The 22,214-nt window shown below is 31.6% G+C and overlaps 2 protein-coding genes across 13 annotated transcripts in view; one reads left to right on the plus strand and one right to left on the minus strand.

Moving 5' to 3' along the window:
* Nucleotides 1-22,214, minus strand: part of LOC114325175 (protein daughterless) — a 551,617-nt gene that overhangs the window by 335,195 nt on the left and 194,208 nt on the right. The window lies entirely within an intron of this gene.
* LOC126892541 (uncharacterized) lies at nucleotides 19,513-21,064 on the plus strand. Its single transcript, XM_050662102.1, has 2 exons — nucleotides 19,513-20,050; nucleotides 20,328-21,064. The coding sequence occupies exons 1-2, from the start codon at nucleotides 19,631-19,633 to the stop codon at nucleotides 21,039-21,041; spliced, it is 1,134 nt and encodes a 377-aa protein (XP_050518059.1). The 5' UTR covers nucleotides 19,513-19,630; the 3' UTR covers nucleotides 21,042-21,064.

The raw sequence follows: 22,214 nt of genomic DNA on the forward strand, positions 1-22,214 counted from the left end.
AAAACGTTAAAATGCCGTTTTTTTTGCATTTTCCTCCATTCCCAAAATACATTATCATCGATTTGGCTGAAAATTTGCCCACATATAGCCAAAAGATAGGACTTTAAGTGTTTAGAAGGATTTGAATTATATTACAATACCAAAGAAGTTACATGTAGTAATATCAGACTCAAAAGTATATATTAGTCCAGTCGGGATAGCATTTGACCTTGAATGCCGAGCTGCCCAAAATTTTATTTTTCTGATCTTTAGGGGAGTCAATAGTAGCCTAAATTTAAAATCACGAATGAATTCCTCCGTTACGTTAGCAGCCATCTTGATTTTAAAGGAGAACCTGTTTTGCTCAATATCTCCGCCATTTTTAAATTTTCGACAAAAATGGTAGGAACTTAAATTGTTCCAAATAAATCGTATTTACAATTATTACAATTTCTTTTTAACAATTTTTGTCGTGAGGTCGATATTGTCGAGTTAATTGTACTTACAGTAGACGCCTATATTTTTTACTATAATATTGCATGTAACTTTTTTGGTATTGTAATATAATTCAAATCCTTCTCACCACTTAAAGTCCTATGTTTTGTCTATCTGTGGGCAAATTTTCAGCCAAATCGATTATGATGTATTTTGGGAATGGAGAAAAATGTAAAAAACGGTATTTTAACGTTTTCTACCCTATAAAATTTGATCAAAAGCTTGTTTTGAATCAAAGTAATTTGTTATAATGCCATATAATGACATTTTTGAGTCCCTTCTATTAAAATATTATGTTTTCCATTCATACTTTACGATAGAAAATGCAAATTTGTATAAATAAACACCAAATCACTGTAAAATCGCATAAAATAACATTTTGCGAAAAAAAGAAGAAGAAAATTTTTTGACCTTAAATATCTTATTTTTACGTCCCGTAGAAGCTATATACCAATTTTCAGATAAATCGGAGGTCCAAAATTTTTTTTGCTCCAAAATTGAGTGATTTTAAATGGAATGGCCCTTATACTTAGTCAAGAAGCTATCAAAAATGGAAAAAAGATAAAAATTTTGTATCAAAATCTATAGAAATACACTGCACAGTGATGAGCGCGCTAATAACCGGAAAAATATCGCAAAAGATGGAAACATAAATATTAAGTTATGAAATAAAAAGAAATTAAGCTTGTAGAGGTGGGAAATTTAGCGATAAAAACCTATAAATTTATATTCTATTTATTTTTTTCCCACCTTTAGACGTATCGGACGAGTTTAGCAACTGCCACTGTGACAGTGACAGAAACAATAAATATAGTTTACACTAGTTTCATTTCATTTTATTTCACAACTAAATACAGTCGGAAAAATGAAAGAATACCCATGAACGAACATATAAAACACGCTGTATTTTCCTGTCACCGTGTCACAAAGAAAATTGTCCAGTGCAAGTACATGTAACAATAATTATTACATGTACTTGCGCTGGCCAATTTTTTGTGTGACACGGTGACAGGAAAATACAGCGTGTTTTATAAGTTCGTTCATGGGTATTCTTTCATTTTTCCTACTGTATGTTTTCCATCTTTTGTGTTATTTTGCCGGTTATTAGCGCGCTCATCACTGGATAACCCAGATCAGATTTAAATCCGATTATAGTACTCTTTGAATTGTACTTAATACGATTATTTAAGTTAAAAATAAAATATTGTACCATATTTTCAAAAGACATATTACAAAAATGAGCTTGAAGTATTGATTTCAAACCATACCCTCCCCTTAACACCGATTAATATACGGGAGGTTTGACGAATTGTGCATCTAAGCCATAAATTGGACTTTTCAATTCATCAAAGCTATAGCAAACTTTTGCTGAAAGATGTAAGTAAACCAGCGTTTCCCAACCGGTGGGTCGCGACCCACTAGTGGGTCGCCGGCGGATTTCAGGTGGGTCGCGGCGTAGCTCCTACAGTAGCTGAGTAGCGTACATAACGGTTTTCTCCCAGGCGCTCTCTTCCTCGGACCCAAACACTCGGTTTTTGTTCTCAGTCTGAGTCTGACTCTCTAGTATTTGCCCGAGTAATAACATACGACCGTGGCTTAATACTCTTTCTAGCATTGTTTTCGTTTAAAAGTAGTTTTTTAAAGTTTTCACTACTTTTTATGCTATATAACGATGGAAAACTGGCTGAAAGTGGGTCTTGTGTTAAGAGAAAACTGCAATCTACTGTCGAAGGTGATCTTATTCGTCCATCTTCTAGCAATAACGCTAAAGTACCTCCAGTATTTTCAAATGTTAAGAAAAGGAAGAAAATGTTACGAAAATATTGTCCTGAATACCTTCAATACGGTTTCACATTCATAGGTACGGAAGAAGAACCTATACACAAATGTACCCCTTTGTTTCGAAACCTTAGCTAAACCTTTCAAAAGTTGAAGCCTTCATGACTTCATTTCAACTACATTTCAACTAAACATCTAAAAACCTCAAATAAACCTTTATATTTTTTCAAAGAACTGATTTCGACTCAGTCGGAAATATGGAGAATGTGGCGTCGGGACAAAGTAATAAATAAAATTACCATGGCCTTTTACCAGCTGTTTTTGGTAATAGCAAAAAATAGCACTTCGCCCACAGCAGGCGATAACCTCATTTTTCCCGGACCAGAAATAATTTCACCACTTCTGTTTGACGAAAAAGCAGATCAACAGCTATGTGAAATACCCCTATCCAACACTACAGTGAAACGTCGAATCAAGAAAATGTCTGTTAACGTACAGGAAAGTTTAATATCTGGTATGAAAGAAAAGGACTTTTATTCTTTACAATTAGACGAAAGTACATATATTGCTGACAAAGTTAATTTGTTATGCATAGTAAGGTTTAGTTTCAATGGATCAGCTGAAGAAGATATGTTATTTTGCCACACACTACACACCACTACAACTGGCCAAGACTTTTTCGATTCATTGGATAGTTTTATTCGCGAAAATGGAACTAATTGGTCCAAATGTGTCGGGCTTACACCGAAGGAGGTGAGGGATGGGCCGCGAATATGAAAAAACATCAGAAGGTGGGTCGCCAGACATAAAAGGTTGGGAACCACTGAAGTAAACTTTTGCACATTTCGAGTAGCGCATAGGACAGAAAACGATATTATTATATCGTTTTCGTTTATGGCCATGCAAGTAGATGACTCCTTTGTACACTTTTGGATTTGGCAAACTCAGTGATGAGAACCGCAAAATACCACAATACTTGAGAAGCAAAGTGTTCAACCAGTGTAACCTTCCTATCATGACATATAGATGTCAAACCTAAATCCTTCTTCTTGATGTGCCTATCCGTGACGAATGTTGGCGATCATCATGACAATCTTCACTTTATCTGCAGCAACGCGGAAAAGCTGCACAGATGTTGTGTTGAACCAGGTTCTGAGGTTCTTTAACCAGGATATTCTTCTTCCTGGACCTCGCTTTCCAAATATTTTTCCTTGCAGGATGGCTTGTAGGAGGACATATCTGGATTCATTTCGCATAATGTGTCCAAAGTATTCCAACTTTCAAGATTTGATGGTGGTTAGTACTTCTCGGTTCTTCCCCATTCTTCGAAGAACCTCATTTGTGACCCGATCAGTCCATGGGATTTTAAGAATTCTCCGATATAGCCACATCTCAAATGCTTCCAATTTTCGGCACATATCCTCGTTCAAGGTCCATGATTCAACACCATAAAAAAGGACAAAGAAGACGTAACATCTCAGCATTCTTACTTTTATACCAAGAGAAAGGTTGTGGCTCTTGAAAAACGCCCCCATACGGTTGAAGATTGATCTAGCTTTTCCGATGCGCGCTCTTATTTCTTGGTTATTGGTCCATTCTTCATTTATTATGGTGCCGAGGTAGTTGTAGTGCCTCACTCTTTCTACACGGGTTTGGTTGTCCCTTCTGTTATCTTTTTCTTGCTGACGATCATAAGCTTTGTTTTCTTTACGTTTATATTGAGTCCATATTGTTGACTGTAATACGTGATTTTGTCCATGAGGACTTGTAAGTCTTCTAGGTTGTCCGCAAATACTATGGTGTCATCTGCATCCCTGATATTATTTAGCCGGTACCCGTTTAGTAGAATACCTTTTTCAGTTTCGTGCAAAGCTTCGATAAATATTCTTTCAGAGTAAAGATTAAAAATTAGGGGGGACAAAATGCAGCCTTGCCTCACTCCACGCATGATTTTGACATATTCGGTGAGTTCACCGTCAACTCTGAGGTTTGCAGTCTGATTCCAGTAAAGATTTCTAATTATTTTCAGATCTTGGTTGTTAATTCCTGCTTCTTTGAGTATTTGCATCATCTTGGCGTGTTGTACTCGATCAAACGCCTTCTCGTAATCAACCAGACATGCGTATACGTCGCAATTTACGTCTCTGCATCTCTGGAATAAGACTTGTATTGAAAACAAAGCCTCTCTCGTACCAACAGCATTTATGAACCCGAACTGGTTGGGCGAAATTTGACTTTCACATAGCTTGTAAATTCTCGTATGGATTACCTTTAGGAACAATTTTAGGAGATGACTCATCAGGCTTATCGTACGGTATTCTTCGCACTTTTTGGCTCCTGGTTTTTTTGGAAGTGCAATAAACTCAGACTTCAGCCATTCTGTTGGTATTTGTCCAGAGTTGTATATTATGTTGTTGAATATCTTTGTGATTATTGCTATTGATTCGTTGTCCATCAGTAGTTTGAGTAGTTCTGCTTGTATATTATCGGGACCTGCCGCTTTGCCATCTCTTAGCTGTGTTATTGCAGAATAAACTTCCTGCTGTAATATTCTTGGTCCATCATTTACCTCTTCTTCTAGCTCAAAGGTGTTATCTCTTTGGTCTTCAAATAGTTTTTCTAGATATTTTTTCCACGTTCTAATTTTACTCTGTTGATCTAGTATGATGTTTCCGTCAGAATCAGTTAGATTTCCTCTCTGTCTCCGTCTTAGTCCACCTGTGAGTTCTTTAACTTTCCTATGTACATTGTGACTATCGTACTTTGATTGTAGAATCTCAATTTCTTGGCATCTCTCCATTGCTTCTTTTTCTTTCGCTTCTCTAATTTTCCTTCTTATTAATATATGGATTGTTTTGTATGTGTCGGGGTCACCTAAATCCTAGCTAAGGCAAATATGAACAAACTGGCCACAACAGAAAGGGTAATGATAGGTATGTATAGGACTATCAGATAGGAAGAGGAACGACTGTATAGAGTCAATAACAATAGATCGCAACAACAATTACATATTGCCAAGCGCAAATGGAATTTGCAGACCATACTGCTAAAAATACGACCAATGTTGGAACCTACAACGTTGGAGACGTTAGTACATAACATTCGTCGGTAGATTCACATCGCAAAAGCCTCCAGATTTGCATAGGCCAGGAACAGGAACCGAAGTTTTCACCTCACAATTTTTACAGAATGGATCGATTTTCTTGAAAATTTGAGAATAACTAGTGGATAGTCCAAGGATCAAAATCTATATGATGCCGAAAGGCGCTTCTACCATGGGGGTGGTTGCCGCCCCATCTCGGAGGTGGAAATTTTTTATTATATTTTGACCACAAAAGTTGCTAAAAACATTAATTCTAAGCAAAAAATGTTCTATACATTTTTTTGATAAAATTAACAGTTTTCGATTTATTCGCTATCGAAAGTGTTAAATTTATATCGAAAAAATCAATGTTTTTTTTTATCAGTTTTCTGCTAATAACTCAAAAAGTTTTTGATTTATCAAAACAGCTTTACTTAACAAAAATATACTCTTTGAAAAAATAAACAAAACGGTTTTTAAATTTTCTTTATGACCAATAGTAATCGATCTATACTTTATTATATGTTAGCTCTTCTTTGTCATATGCTAAATATTGTAGTTTCAAAGTCAAAAGACGGAAAAACTATGCATTTTTTGAGGAAAACTTATACAAACTAATTTAAAGTATTTAAAAAGATCTATCTCTAGAAATATAAAAAAAGTCTCTAGCTCAAAATTAAGTGATTTATAATGAAAAGAATGTCAGTCCCTATTTATTTCAACGGAAAAGAGATCGGAAAAAGCCCCCTAATTATCACCCTAATTAAAATTAGTCATTGACCTTATCTGGTCTTCTTTATTTATATATCATTAATAGATTCTAGAAGTTTTACCGGCTTAGAATTAGTTTCAAAAAAATGGAGTTAAATGCGAATAACGAATTTTTGTAGTTTGGTAAAATATGCACTTTTCTTCATGATAGAAAGATTAGCATCAGAGATACGAAAAAATATTTCAATACGAAATTGTAGATTATTTAATTCTCAAGAAATTAGTTTGCAAAAAATTTTTCTACAGCAAAAATTAATTAAAACTTATATTAACATGCAAAAGCCACCTTTACCAACTCTTTCAAAGTCACCCCTTTTTGCGACTGGGGCACTTAAAAGGATTTAATATTAATAATTAAAAAATAAATTTTAAAGGGCAGAAATTATATTAAGGATATCAAACCATTATTACATAAATCATCCGAATCAAATTTTATCCTCCTTAAGCATTTTTTCAGCAATTTTAAGCAAATTTGAGCAATTAGGGGTAGTTTGCACCCTTAAAACTGAACTTTTAAAGGGTTGAAATAGTCAATAAATATAGTTAGAGTATTAAATAATCATAATCATTATACAGGGTGTAACGAAAATACAGGTCATAAATTTAATCACATATTCTGGGACCAAAAATAGTTTGATTGAACCTAACTTACCTTAGTACAAATGTGTATATAAAAAAAGTTACAACCCTTTGAAGTTACAAAATGAAAATCGATTTTTTCCAATATATCGAAAACTATTAAAGATTTTTTATTGAAAATGGACATACGGCATTCTTATGACAGTAGCATCTTAGAAAAAATTATAGTGAAATTTGGACACCCTATAAAAATTTTATGGGGGTTTAGTTCCTTTAAGCCCCCCCAAACTGTTGTGTACGTTCCAATTAAATTATTATTGTAGTACCATTACTTAAACAAAATATTTTTAATACTTTTTTGGCTCTTAGTACTTTTTCGAAAAGTCAGTTTTTATCGAGATATTTTGAATATTTGTCAAATCCACCACATATTTGTATATGGTTAAGTACGATTATGGAGACTTGGTAATAATATAAAAATTTATGTATGATTTACATTTTTAGGTATATTTTGAACCGTATTAAAAAAGAAGTCATATCTCGATAAAAGTTGCCTTCTCGAAAAAATACAAAGAGGCAAAAAAGTTTTAAAAACATTTTGTTTAACTAATGGTATCGCAGTAATAGTTTAATTGGAGCGTACACAAACATTTGGGGGGTTTAAAGGAACAAAACCCCCATACAATTTTTATGTAAACATATTAGAAAAGAAGCCGCAACTCGATAAAAACTGCCTTATCGAAAAAATACTAAGAGCCAAAAAAGTTTTAAAAATAGTGAATTTAACTAATGGTACTACAATAATAATTTAATTGGAACGTACAGAAAAGTTTGGGGGGGGGGGGTTTAAGGGAACAAAACCCCCATAAAATTTTTATGGGGAGCACAAATTTCACTATAATTTTTCTTTAAGATGCTCCTGCCATAAGAATGCCACATATCCATTTTCAATAAAAAATCTCTAATAGTTTTCGATATATTCGAAAAAATCGATTTTCATTTTGTAATTTCAAAGGGCTATAACTTTTTTTGTGTGCATATTTGTACTAAGGTAAGTTAGGTTATTCATTCGAACTATTTTTGGTCCCAGAATATGTTGATTTAATTTATGACCTGTATTTTTGTTACACCCTGTATAATCTCACCCTTTTTAAGCTTTTTTATAAGTTCTAGCAATAAGGGGTAGTTTTCACCCTTAAAAAATAAAAAGCGCCCGTCAGCACAATATAGATTTTGAACTAAAGTGTAAGGCAAACTTAATTCAAAAATTTCATGCAAATCGATCCATTCTGTAAAAATTGCGAGGTTTTGTCCTATTTCAAGCTTTATTACTTGGACTAATCATTAGTGTTCAGAAATCTGTATAATAATGAAAAACACGTAAGTAGCCATTTACCGATAGAATCAAGTGTTAGGTCTGGATCCCGCGTATGAAAAAAAAGTTGATTAATAGCAAGCTGAAAATTTGTTAATAGCTTAAGGGTGTCTAGTTGGACAAACTTTGATATATGGGAACACTGGAACAGGGGAAGTTTTAATTGTGGAACAGGTTAAAAATTTGGAACGGTCAGACCACGAAAACGGCACATGTATTTTGTCCGACAGAACAGACATAAACTCTCCGAGCAGAGATTAAACTCTCATGCAAAAATCAGACTGCTATTTATCACCAAATGGGCGTCTTAATGAGTGGAACATGTAGAATATGTCAAATGACAGGAATTATGACAGGTGATAAATAGCAGTCTGATTTTTGCATGAGAGTTTAATCTCTGTTCGGACAGTTTAAGTCTGTTCTGTCGGACAAAATAAATGTACCGTTTTCGTGGTGTGACCGTTCCAAATTTTTAACCTGTTCCACAATTAAAACTGCCCCTGTTCCAGTGTTCCCAAATATCAAAGTTTATCCGACTAGACACCCTTAAGCTATTAACAAATTTTCAGCTTGCTATTAATCAACTTTTTTTTCATACGCGGGATCCAGACCTATGTATTTTGAAGAGAATATACGAGTACATATTATGTATAAATTTGAAATAAATTCATCTTATAGCATTATCATGGAGATTGTATATATCCGCAGCTCCTACGTTTAATATTTTATATGAAAGATTTGATGGCAATAAAATTTTCTTAACATCACAATAAAATTTTAAACAGCACGACTCCAACTAGAGTTCGTAGACGGAAACTCGCATACGGCATACAACATACAAACATTTCGAACCGAATTCAAAAATAAATCATTTTGTAGAAAGTCGAAGCAGCGATTTAGTTAAGAAATATAAATAACTCGTTTTATACAGATAAGAGAGTCCGAGTTACGGAGTATTATTGGAAGAATTCCAGAGATCGGCGTAACGAGATAGATATTAAAGAAAAATATGCAACAAGAAAAACGATTAGTGGTAGGCATTTCGCTACGACGGATTTGTGTAATAATGAAATAGTAATGGTAGAACTAGATAGGACACAGTTCACTGGTAATTTGCCGCAATTATATGCAGCCTCCGGATGCAATTTAAATAACAAAGCCGGTTACCTTTTTAAAATTGTCAATATTAATATTGATGGAGCTAAGAAACCAGGCATTTTGACATAAACATTATTTTCTTTTTTCTCTCTAGCATATACAGGGTAGCGAGAAAGTATGGAAACACGGTAATTTCTCGGAAACCGCTCGAACGATTTTTATAAATTTTGGTGGGTACGGGTGTCCAAATGCGGCCGATATTATAGTGGTAATTACACTGTTGTCAAATCTTTCGTTTTTCTGGAAATCTAATGAACTTTCTTATTTCAAATAGAACACCCTGTATATTTTTTGCGTTTTGAAGAAATACTGATTATTTTTCATGTTATGTTCCCTATACCTAAATGCCATAATTTCGGAGTTATTGCTACATTTATTAAAAATTTTTTTTTTTAACAAATTATACAAATTAATTTTTTTGGACCGGGTAGATATTATTTTAGGTTCTTTGGGTCATTGGGAACAAAAAAGGTCTTATGCAATTTTCCTCAAAAGTTGATCGTTTTCGAGTTATAAACAATTTAAAACTGAAAAAAATCGAAAAATTACGATTTTCAAGGTTCAAAAACACAAGTAAAAAATCATTTTTAAAATTACGAAGTACCTAAATTCAAGCTCAAACCTTTTTCTATCAGATTCCTATAACAATTTTTGGCATATTTTATTCTAAAACATTGTTTTTTTTTAATTGTTAATGAAGACGGGCTATCGGGCTGCATTAACAACTAAAAAATAATGTTTTAGAATGAAATAAGGCCAAATCACTTATCGGCATTTGATAAAATAAAGTTTCAACTTGAATTTAGGCACTTCATAGTTTAAAAAATAATATTTTTTACTTATGTTATTGAACCCAGAAAATCGTCATTTTTCGATTTTTTCAGTTTTAAATTGTTTTTAACTCGGAAACGATTAACTTTTGAGGAAAATTCCATAAGACCTTTTTTGTTCCTAATGACCCAAAGAACCTAAAATAATATCTACCCGGTCCAAAAAAATAAATTTGTATAATTTGTTAAATTTTTTTTTTAATAAATGTAGCAATAACTCCAAAATTATGGCATTTAGGTATAGGGAACATAACATGAAAAACAATCAGTATTTCTTAAGGACTTTAAAACGCAAAAAATATACAGGGTGTTCCATTTAAAATAAGAAAGTGCATTAGATTTCCAGAAAAACGGAAGATTTGACAACAGTGTAATTACCACTATAAAATCGGCCGTATTAGAATACCCTTGCCCACCAAAATTTATAACAATCGTTCAAGCGGTTTCCGAGAAATTACCGTGTTTCCATACTTTCTCGCTACCCTGTATATTTCGCGTGAAATGTGATAATCAGATACAGAGTGGCAATGTAGAGATGAGGGCAAAATGCCGTCACTACCAGAATTAAATTTTTTTTTCATTTTTTTTTTCGTTCTTGATGTTCAGCGCAATGTTAACCTTCCACCCTTCCCCCACCACCAAAAATTTCATTTTTTTATATTTATTTTTCTTAGGCGGGATGCAATCAATTTAAAATATTCTAAAAATCCACACCCATAGTTCATGCTTCTACATAGTGTCTATTTTTTAGAGTCCTAGGTTGGGCTTACATAACTTAAAAATGATTTTTGAAGTTAATACTTCTTTAGGTAAGAGGGTGAATTTTTACATTACCTGGCGCATGCGCACACCGACAGTATATTAGTCAATAATTATTGTTATATATGACAGTATATTTAGTCGCTCAAACGTTATACGGGATCGTATTGGGTGTTAAAATCATCTGTCAATAATTGTTCAATATGGAGATTATGGATACAAAAATGTTGTGTATATTAGTTTTTATTGTTGTGATGGCAGAGAAAAAAGCATGTTTATAATTATTGTAGTGACTTTATAAATAGTTTTTAAAAGCGACAGGTACGTAATAATTGTAAATGTTTCAGTATCCTAATAAAATTACATAGGTACCTACTTATATGGAAAATTTAAAATGAACCTATCAAAATAGCATGTAATGCTTTGATTTACATAATTTGATTACCATCAAAATTTCTGTCAATATTCACCTAATATATTGTTTTCTTACTCTATGTTTTGTTGTATTTTAATACTTCAATATTCTACAAAAATCAAAATAATTTGGTTAAATTCAGAACTGTCAAAAGTTTAAAACGTTTAGTTCGTCGATCTTCCCACATGATGCAGGTATCTCCGTGGGTAGAAGTGTAAGATGAATGAATTCCAATACTAACTGCGCAAACATAAGCGGGTTCGAACCAGAATAGAAACTTTTATTTTTGAAGTTATACTTCTTTACCAGCGATATGAGGGTGAATTTTTATATGTTAAAACCTATGATCCCGGCGCATGCGCATTATAACTTTGTTCTGATTGGATGTTCTAATGACATGTCAAAAATTATTCAATATGGCGGCTGTGGCACAGCTGTAGTTAGATTATTTATGGTTGTTGCGTTTTAAAATTTGTGTGAAAAGAAACAACAAACAAAAGTTAGTTAATAGTTATACTGCCTTTTTAAATAGTTTTCATATACCTATATTTTTGGACTTTTGGACTATTTTGGACAAGGAAAACTCATTCTAATTTGGTAAGTAGTTTTTATTATAATCATATTGTAATTATACATTTGGATTAGGTTGAAATACAGTAGAGCGTCGATTATCCGAACTAATTGGGGGACATAGGTGTTCGGAAAACCGATTTGTTCGGATAATCGAACTACAATATATTGATACATATTTATAGTCATACATATTTATCCACAAGTGAATAAAAGCCATATTTATATACCTACATATTTATTTATATCTTGATAATGACAACTAGCAACTAAACAAAAAAGTGTAGTCTTTTCAACAACATAATTATTTTTGGATACAATATTGAAGATATTTTAAGCGTCAATTACTAACGCTTGCTCGGTATTCGAGTGCAGGACGCGGGAGTCGATAGTTCGAATAAGCGGTCGTTCGGATAATCGACGCTCTACTGTACATTTATTTTCTCAAGAATGGGGATTTTAGAGAGAAATACCAAGTTAGGTCCGATTTTTATTTTTAAATTATGATTTTTTGACGTAGATTTATTTATCTAGTAGGTATGTAATGCTTTGATTTACATACTTAATTTGATTACCAACAAAAGTTCTACCAATCTTTATCTAATATATTGTTTTTTTACTGTTTTGTTATATTTTAATATTTTCTTCCACAAAATTTAAACTACATAATTTAATTATATTCAAAACAACTGTCAAACAGCAAAACGTTTAGTTACCCTATTTTTCCACATGACAAATAATGTGGAATTGGACGAGTGAATCTAGGCTTCGATTACGAATCAAAGCGCCCCGAAATTCACGGGTTCGATTCCCGATGCAAGTTTTTATTTTTTTATTTTTTTATGCATTTTATGATTGTAAGTATATTTGTTATATAATTTTTTTTTCAGAAAATGCGTATTTAAAATTTTTGCCAACAATTATTATCGTTCAGAAATCATTTTTTCTTTGTGGCATTTTTCAATGTGTTTGTGTGCGTTTTATTCTTTTATTTTTTTTAATTTTTGGTATTGTCTTAAAAATCACATAATACGTAGTAGAAGTATAACTTCTTACGTGCGTACAAAGTACACACACATTCTTTTTTGTTTTTTTATACATTTTATGATTGTAAGTATATTTATTATATATTTTTTTTTCAGAAAATACGTATTTAGTTAAAAAATTTTCCGACAATTATTGTTCAGAAATCATTTGTGGCATTTTTCAATGTGTTTGTGTGTGATTTATTCTTTTATTTTGTTAATTTTTGGTACTGTTTTAATAAAAAATTTTGAAAAGTAGTAAGTCTTAAAATTAGTTTAATATTTAAATAAAATATAAATAAACTGTTTCAAGTATATTAATTTCGTCGAAATCATATAATAGAAGTATAAATTCTTAGGTGCGTACAAAGTACACACACATTCTTTTTTTAAAGCCTACAACTTTTTTAAAAAAGGCTGTCCACAATATGTCTGCAACGAATTCTGCAATTCTTGGCAGAGGTGACGACAGTTTCGAGAGATTAATTGTTTCTGGAAACGTTCCGGGGAGAAGATCAAGAGGACGATCACCAACTAGATGGTCCGACCAAATAAAGCATTCAGCTGGAAACTCATTCTGCGAAGCTCTTAGAGCAGCTGAAGATAGAGACCAATGGAGAAACATTGTTAGGAATATTGGAAGAAATCACGATCCTCAGTAATGGGGAAACGACAAGAGAGAGAGATAACTTTTTTTGAATGGCTGCATGTCTTTTTTATTTTGTGTATTTAACAAAAACTATACCTCTATTTTTTTTCCGAAAGGTGCGCCACCTTCAAAAACTTATTTGTGATTGAATATTTTTACGGCCAACCTAATAAAATGTCACGTATTTGTTGTTGTTATTAATGTTTGGCTTGAATCACGAATAACTCACAAACTAAAGCAGTTAGGTATAGGGAATGCTTAAGAAATAAAAAAGTACCATAAAATATAAATACATTATACTACTAAAATACAGGGTATTCCATTTAAGGAAACTCAGAAAATACTCATTCCGAGTTTCGACCAACCCTGTATACTAAAATTTGAAAATTGCTATACTAACAATTCTTAACAATGATAGACTATCTTAAAAATCATTTGATAAATAGAGTTTTTTTATGTCAAACTACTACAATTCTACAGGGTGTGAATGTTGCTATGAAATCAAGAAAAAAACGTAATTATCTTTTAAACTACCATGTATAACTAGTGTGATCAACTCCAATTTAGTCGAATTCGGGACAAGACTAAAAAAACTATCTAAAATCCGGGACTTTTCAATGAAAATCGGGCCATTTTTTTTAAATATAAAACTTTAATATCATTATTTTATTGATTATTTAACATTTTTATGTTGACAAAATTTTTTTTGATGGAATGGGTTGTAATGATAATTACATTTTTGTTTTTTGACTTTTTTTGTTTTTGACGTTTCAACTTTCAAGTCGGAAATCGTTCTCAAAAAACGAAAAATTAGAAAATCAACTGATGTTGGATTTCCATGTAAATTGAACCCTGGGGTTAAAATATAATTATCATTATTTGATACTCATGTTTTTAAATCGTCTTTTCAGAAGACGATAATTACAATACAGAAACCGGAAAAAGTCCAGAGTTTGAGTTTTCGTAGAACTATAACACGACGATATAAAATGCATGCGTTTTGGATGTGGTATTAGTATAACAGTCTAGAAATTGTCGACTTTTTTTCGTCCCATCAATTCAATTTGATGTGAATTCTTAGAAGAATAAGTGAATGATGTGAATTCTTAAAAATTTCAACATGGAATTTTACCAAAACGTTGAAAATTCGGATGGCTCGGAAGCCTTGTCCGGGACGCCGGGACACGACTTCGTAATTCGGGTCATGTCCCGGATTTTTCGGGCTAGTTGGTCACACTATGTATAACATTACAAAACCTCATATTTTAAGAAAGAATACATCGGGTAGAATCCAAAAATGTAAAAATATACAGGGTGTCCCATTAAAAAAACGAAGTTTATTCTTATTCTATTATATTCTTACTATATTCTATTTATACAGGGTGTCCCGAAAAGAATGGTCATAAATTATAGCACAGATTCTGGAGTCAAAACTAGGTTGATTGAACCTCACTTACCTATATACAATAGTGCACACAAAAAAAGTTACAGCCCTTTGAAGTTACAAAATGAAAATCGATTTTTTTTCATATATCGAAAACTCTTAGAGATTTTTTATTGAAAATGGACATGTGGCATTCTCATGGTAGCAACATCTTAAAAAAAATTAAAGTGAAATTTGTGCACCCCATAAAAATTTTATGGGGGTTTTGTTCCCTTAAACCCCCCCAAACTTTTTTGTACGTTCCAATTAAATTATTTTTGTGGCACCATTAGTTAAACACAATATTTTTAAAACTTTCTTGTCTCTTGTACTTTTTCGATAAGCCCAGTGTTTATCGAGATATTTTGAATATTTGTCGAATCCACCACATATTTGTATATGGTTAAGTGCAGTTATAGAGACATGTTAATAATCTGAAAATTTATTTATAATTTACATTTTTAGGTATATTTTGAAAAACAAGCCACATCTCGATAAAAGGTGACTTATCAAAGAAAGACTAAGAGGCAAAATAGTTTAAAAAATACTGTGTTTAACCACATGGTACCACAATAATAGTTTAATTAGAACGTACACAAACATTTGGGGGGTTTAAAGGAATAAAACCCCCATGAAATTTTTATGTAAACATATTAAAAAGAAGCCGCATCTCGATAAAAACTGGTTTATCGACAAAGTACTAAGAGGTAAAAAAAGATTTAAAAACGTTGTGTTTAACTAATGGTAACAAAATAATGAATTAATTGGAACGTACACAAAAGTTTGGGGGGTTTAAGGGAACAAAACCCCCATAAAATTTTTATGGGGTGGAAAAATTTCACTATAATTTTGTTTTAAGATGTTCCTGCCATAAAAATGCCTGCCATCTGATAGTTTCCGATACATTGAAAAAAATCGATTTTCATTTTGTAACTTCAAAGGGCTGTAACTTTTTTTATGAGCACATTTGTACTAAGGTAAGTTAGGTTCAATCGAACTATTTTTGACCCCAGAATGTGTGGTATAATTTATGACCAATCTTTTCGGGACACCCTGTATATTCTTATTTATTCTTACTATCGTGTGATTGTTACTTACATACAAAATTCAAGTCTTTGTAAATAAATAAGGAGATTTATCACAATTAATGTGACATACATTTTTGAACTTGTCAAAGTAACAGCGCAGTTTAGTAAATGTTCGGACGAACTATCAATAAAATATTAGTTAAAATTATTTATAAATATGCAGGTACAGTTATATTCATGAAATAATCTCACCGAAGAACACTTGAGCGCTTAAAATTGCCGATTTGTATTGTGCTCGTGACAATTTTGACATTAGGTGCAGAAGTAAAAGTATATTAGGTTCATTTGCTTAAATGTGACAGTTGTCAAATCTAGGAAACTCGTTGTGATTAAACAGAAACAAAATCAAAAATGAATAACCATTTTCAAAATGAATAACCATTTCATTTAGTGTTATTTTATGTGCTATTAGATTGAAAACTTTGTCTTTTAAAAACAAAATACATACTTCAAACTGATTCCCAATACAGGGTGAGTCACCACTAACGCGACGGAAGATTACAGCGAAATGGTAAAAGATTTGAAAAATTTTTTTAATTGGTGGTTTGTAAGTTAATAAAATCTACATTTTAAAATTATTTTGAAATATACAGGGTGTCCCAATAAATGGCGGCGTATCAAAGTTATATTTTTTCTTATGGAACCCCCTGTATTTTATTGAATTTTTTAATTGTCCGCAAAAAATAAGGTATAGTTTCATAAGGCTTCCCTATACCTATGTACAGAGTGTTCTGAGTTATGTTGACTTTTCTTAAAATGTAAAGTTTTAAAAGAAGGCTTATTCTCAAGTTATTTAAGAAATTATAAAAAAAATAATTTTACATCTAAATAGTTGGATATTGGTTGAATGGTTGGATATTGGGTGTTCAACATTTACAGTTTCATTATTGAATTATTCAATGTGTCATATGATGCTTATTTTAAATGGAACACCATGTATATTAATTATTAATTATATTAAACGAAGTCACCTGTTTCGAATGGTATATGGATGTCCTATACCTAGGTCTAATAGTTTTTGCGTAATTTACAATTATTTAAATTCTTAATCTGTAAATCGATTTTAAAACAAAAGATGTATCATTGTCTGACATCCTCATTTTATGACAGTACGGTCTGGTAATGATCAAAAATATAAACATCCATGTATGATATTCAAATTTAATTGTTCCTAAAAATGAATAACCACGTTATCTACGAAAGAGTAGACATGGTACTTTGCATTGGGGAGTGTTTGCAAAATTGTATCTTACTTTCTAAAGTTTACGCTCAAAAGTAGGTATCCTGATAGAAGACACCCAAAAAGGACGTTTTTGAGAAATTTTGGAAAGTTAAATAAAAATAAACCAGTTATTTGTGATCACGTCAAAGAACTTGATGTCCTGCTTTCTGTTACGGAAAACCCAAATACTAGTAAATAAAAAAATTTCGGGTAAATCAGTCAAATGACTGTTACAATACTTAGAGAAACCACTATGATCCGTATAAACTCAACTACACCAATATTAGACTGAACAGGATTATGATAAATATTTAACTTATCGTTTATGGACTTTAGACTTTGGAGCAGATCCTGTTTTTTTAAATGTATTGTATACAGACCAATCTACCTACTTTTCATAATAATGATCTAGTAAATAGACATAATTTTCATTTCATTATGATACAGTAAACAAACATTTATTTCATACAGTTTAAAAATCGAGAGTGCACAAATATTATTTTTAAAATCAATTTACCGTTTAAGAAAATTGTAAATTACGCAAAAACTATGACTCCTAGTTATGGAACATCCCTATACCATTCGAAAGAGGAACCGGTGTTTAGTATAATAATTTATTAACATACACGGTGTTTTATTTAAAATAAGCATCATATGACACATTAAATAATCCAATAATGAAACTGTAAATTTTGAGCACCCTGTAAATAAATGTGTAATAATCAATCATGGAATACATTAATTATAAAATAATTACAAGACCGTACTGTCATAAAATGACAATGTCATACAATGCCATTAATTAACTACATCTTTTGTTTTAAAATCGATTTACAGATTTAGAATTTCAATAATTGTAAATTACGCAAAAACTATGACACCTAGGTATAGGACATCCATATACCATTCGAAAGAGGTAGATGTGTTTAGTATAATTATTTATTAATATACATGGTGTTCCTTTTAAAATAAGAATCATATGACACATTGAAGAATCCAATAATAAAACTGTAAATTTTGAACACCCTGTAATGTGTAACAATTAATCATGAAATACATTCAACCAATATCCAAATATTTAGATGTAAAAGTATTTTTTTTTATAATTTCTTAAATAACTTGAGAATAAGCCTTCTTTTAAAACTTTACATTTTAAGAAAAGTCACCATAACTCAGAACACTCCGTACATTGTACATAGGTATAGGGAAGCCTTATGAAACTATACCTTATTTTTTGCGGACAATTAAAAAATGCAATAAAATATAGGGTGTTTTATAATAAAAAAATATAACTTTGATATGCCGCCACCTACCCTGTATATTTCAAAATAATTTTAAAATGTAGATTTTATCAACTTACAAACCACTAATTAATTTTTTTTTCAAATCATTTACCATTTCGCTGTAATCTTCCGTTGCGTTAGTGGTGACTCACCCTGTATAATTCCATTATTCCCAGTATAATAATAAACTGATTGGACAGAATTACACACGTGATGAAAAATCTTAATACACGAACACGAGTGGAAAGTAACATCGTTAATAATAATCACAAATAATTTCATGCATGTGCAAACTTACAATGGAAGAACTATATCAGCGTATTTCAGGTTCATTTCTTGACTTAACAGCTTTACAGAATTTATTAAATAATAAAAATAGAATAGAAAAAGTGGACAAACATTCGAGCGTAGGTATAATACGAGCGTAAATAGACTGTAAACATTTTAATTGAACTCATTTTGATTAGATAAAATCAGCAATGTTACTTATTATATTAAACGCAGTTATCATATTCCGACATCATTAAATTAATAAATTAAATTGTATATTTCCGTTTTACGCAATTTTTTGTGATCAAAATTAGTTTTTAGAGAAATCACAACGTGAAACTTGACTAGAAATAATTGTTGCTAACAGTTCCTGGGAATGTTCCTAATTTGGTAACATTTCAACTCATTAACAACTCTTTCTAGTCCTCAAGAGTGATGATAATAATTTTTCCACCTACCTCTACCGAAAGTGTACTTTTTCTGACCTGATTGTAGGGAGCAAAGTCATACTTTTCCTCCCTAGGGAGGAAAAATTTTTTCCTCCCTAGGGAGGAAAAGTAAAAGTGACGTCATGGTATGTCATTGATGAAATAACTTATTGACGCCCTATACAATACTCTATTTTCTATTACGTAAGTATCTATACATTTTAACGTTTATTTATAAAACACCCTGTATTTTGCAGAATTGTAAAAGCAGTAAATTGTTATTTTGATTTACTTTTATTAATTTTACTTCAAATCATACCATCCGGTTTACGAATTTATAATTTTAAATTTTAGAGCATGCTATGGTTAATAGTTAATTGACAGATTAGATTAGTATTTTCGAAATTTGTAAGTGCACATAAACTACAGATTATAAAACAACATTTAAAAATGAGTGATTCAAGTGAATTTGAAGATAATAATACACCACCAGATATTTTGGAACAAGTTAATATAACCGTACAATCTTTATTGCCCCAAAAATCCAAAGAAAGGTACGAAAAACAGTATTTAAATTTTAAGCAGTGGGCCAAAGAAAAGCATATTCGTACTTACTCAGAAAATGTAATTTTGGGATATTTTTCGATATTAGCCCCTACATTAAAAGCTTCTACATTGTGGTCCAAATATTCGATGCTACGTACCATGCTCCAAATTAAAGAAAATGTGGATATTAAATACCCAAAAGTAATCGCTTTCTTGAAAAGACAGAACCAGGGATATAAAGCTAACAATGCAAAAACCTTCTCCAGAGAGGAAGTAAATAAATTTCTACTAGACGCTCCCGATCATAATTATTTATTAATGAAGGTAAGATATTATTTTCAAGAATTAAGTGTGTGTGTTTTATTGGGACTGGTTTTAGCTACCAACTGGCCAGTCAAGAATTAAAAACAATATACCTGCTAAAAACGCAAATATTGTATTAGAAATAGGGTATATTCATAATTCCGCAAAGTTGACATGTCAGTCGTGGTAGCTCAGTGAGTTGGTGCGCTGGTCACTGTTAAAAATGTCGTTATAGATGCGAGTTCAAATCCCAGCGTCGCCAAATCTTTTTATTATTTTTTTTCTTTTTTTTTTGTAGGTTCTCCTCATTTTCGGAATTTCCGGAGCATGTAGATGTGACGAGCTTGTTAAAATGGTCACTAAAGATGTCGAAGACAAAGGTTCCATTTTAATAGTAAATATTCCAAACACTAAAACAAATATGCAGAGAACGTTTGTAATTAATGCTTCATCTGGAAATGGCCCTAATGATATTGAGATTTATAGAAAATATATATCATTACGTCCTAAAATAGATCAGTCACGTTTGTTTGTCTGTTATAGAGCAGGGAAATGTTCCAAACAACTGGTTGGAAAAAATTCTATCTCTAAAATTCCTACGAAAATTGCAGAATTTTTAAAACTACCTAATGCCACAAATTATACCGGGCATAGTTTTAGAAGAACCTCTGCAAGTTTACTTGCAAATTCTGGAGGAGATATTCTCGCTTTAAAGCAACACGGAGGTTGGAAGTCGACGAATATCGCTGAAGGGTATATTGAACAGTCTCTTGCAAAAAAGCAAAAAATTTCGGAGCAAATTATGGGAGTCACCGAAGTTGAAGAAGTAGATTATAATCAGCCAAGTACGAGTACTTTCGGGGGATGCCAGGTGTATAATAATAAAAGTGATAGTGAAAATATCACGAAAACTACGTTGGCTCCAGCTCTCACTACTAGTGGTATTCAAATAGCAACTGCTCAAAATTGTACATTTAATATTAATATAAATAATTGCCCAACCACAAATTAACATATTTAGGATTCAGTTATGAAAATATAGTTACACTGTACCTAGTTTGTTAGTTTTAGTTATGTAATAAATTTTGTTAGTTAGTTATATAAATAAATTATTAAAAATTAAAAAATGACTTGTTATTTGAGGAAGGTGGAAAAATCATATGTATAACATGGGAGTAAAGTGCCTTTTCCTCCCTCGAATGATTACTGCCCTCCGCTGACGCGTCGGGCAGTAAACTTCATTCTCGGGAGGAAAAGTAGCACTTTCCTCCCTTGTTATACAAATAGCTATTTGTCATTGCTTTAAAACCAAATTTTTTCAAAATAAGCACTTTTAACTGGTCAAACTTACAGTCAAAACTTAGTTTTGATGCTAGAGACTTTTATAAAAAATAAAAATAAAGCTTCTTTTAAACACTTGAAAAGACTTTTGATGAGTTTTCCCCGAAAAGTGCTTCAATTTTTGGTTATTTCAGGTTGAAATATTGAATTTGGAATTTCATGACTAATAACCTACTTTTCATGAGCCACAACCCTGTTTCTGCTGGTAGTCTGGGCTGATTATCGGAGAATAGGCCATTTTTAGGAAAAGTTATTTACCAGCAATTTTATTGCTGGAATCGAATTATAATATCCTATATATTAATAATATAGGTATGCAAAGTCCTCAGATAGTGTGCTACTTTTTTTATAAACAAAATGGCGCCCGAAAATCGTGTTTTTTTCAATTATTGCTCTATAACTCCGAAGATTTTAACTTTACAACAAAAACACTCAAATAAAAATTCACCGTGATTAAATTCTGAATAGAAACGTGTTTTTCCCGATCTGCTCCGACGAAAATTTTCCTCGGAAAATGCGGGTTTTCCCAACAAAATCTTTAATTTTCAAATAAAGTTTTAGATAAGTAATTATCTACCAATAATTAAATAATTTGGTGACTTAAAACCCTTCTTGGTTTAGATTATAGTTCCAGAAGCTGGTGAAAATTAAACGAATATTTTAGCAACAATTCAATTGTTAATTAATAAGTTACGGTCGTAATAATAACCAAAATAATTATGATACACTGATCAAACTTTGAAACCATATAAAGATGAGATGCCTATTTAACCTTTTGTCGACAAAATATAATTTTTTCATTTTTTTGCATAATCTTTAAATGTTTAAAAAAAAATTAGTTATA

This window comes from Diabrotica virgifera, chromosome 9 (assembly GCF_917563875.1).
Source record: "Diabrotica virgifera virgifera chromosome 9, PGI_DIABVI_V3a".
NCBI classification, from domain to species: Eukaryota; Metazoa; Arthropoda; class Insecta; order Coleoptera; family Chrysomelidae; genus Diabrotica; species Diabrotica virgifera.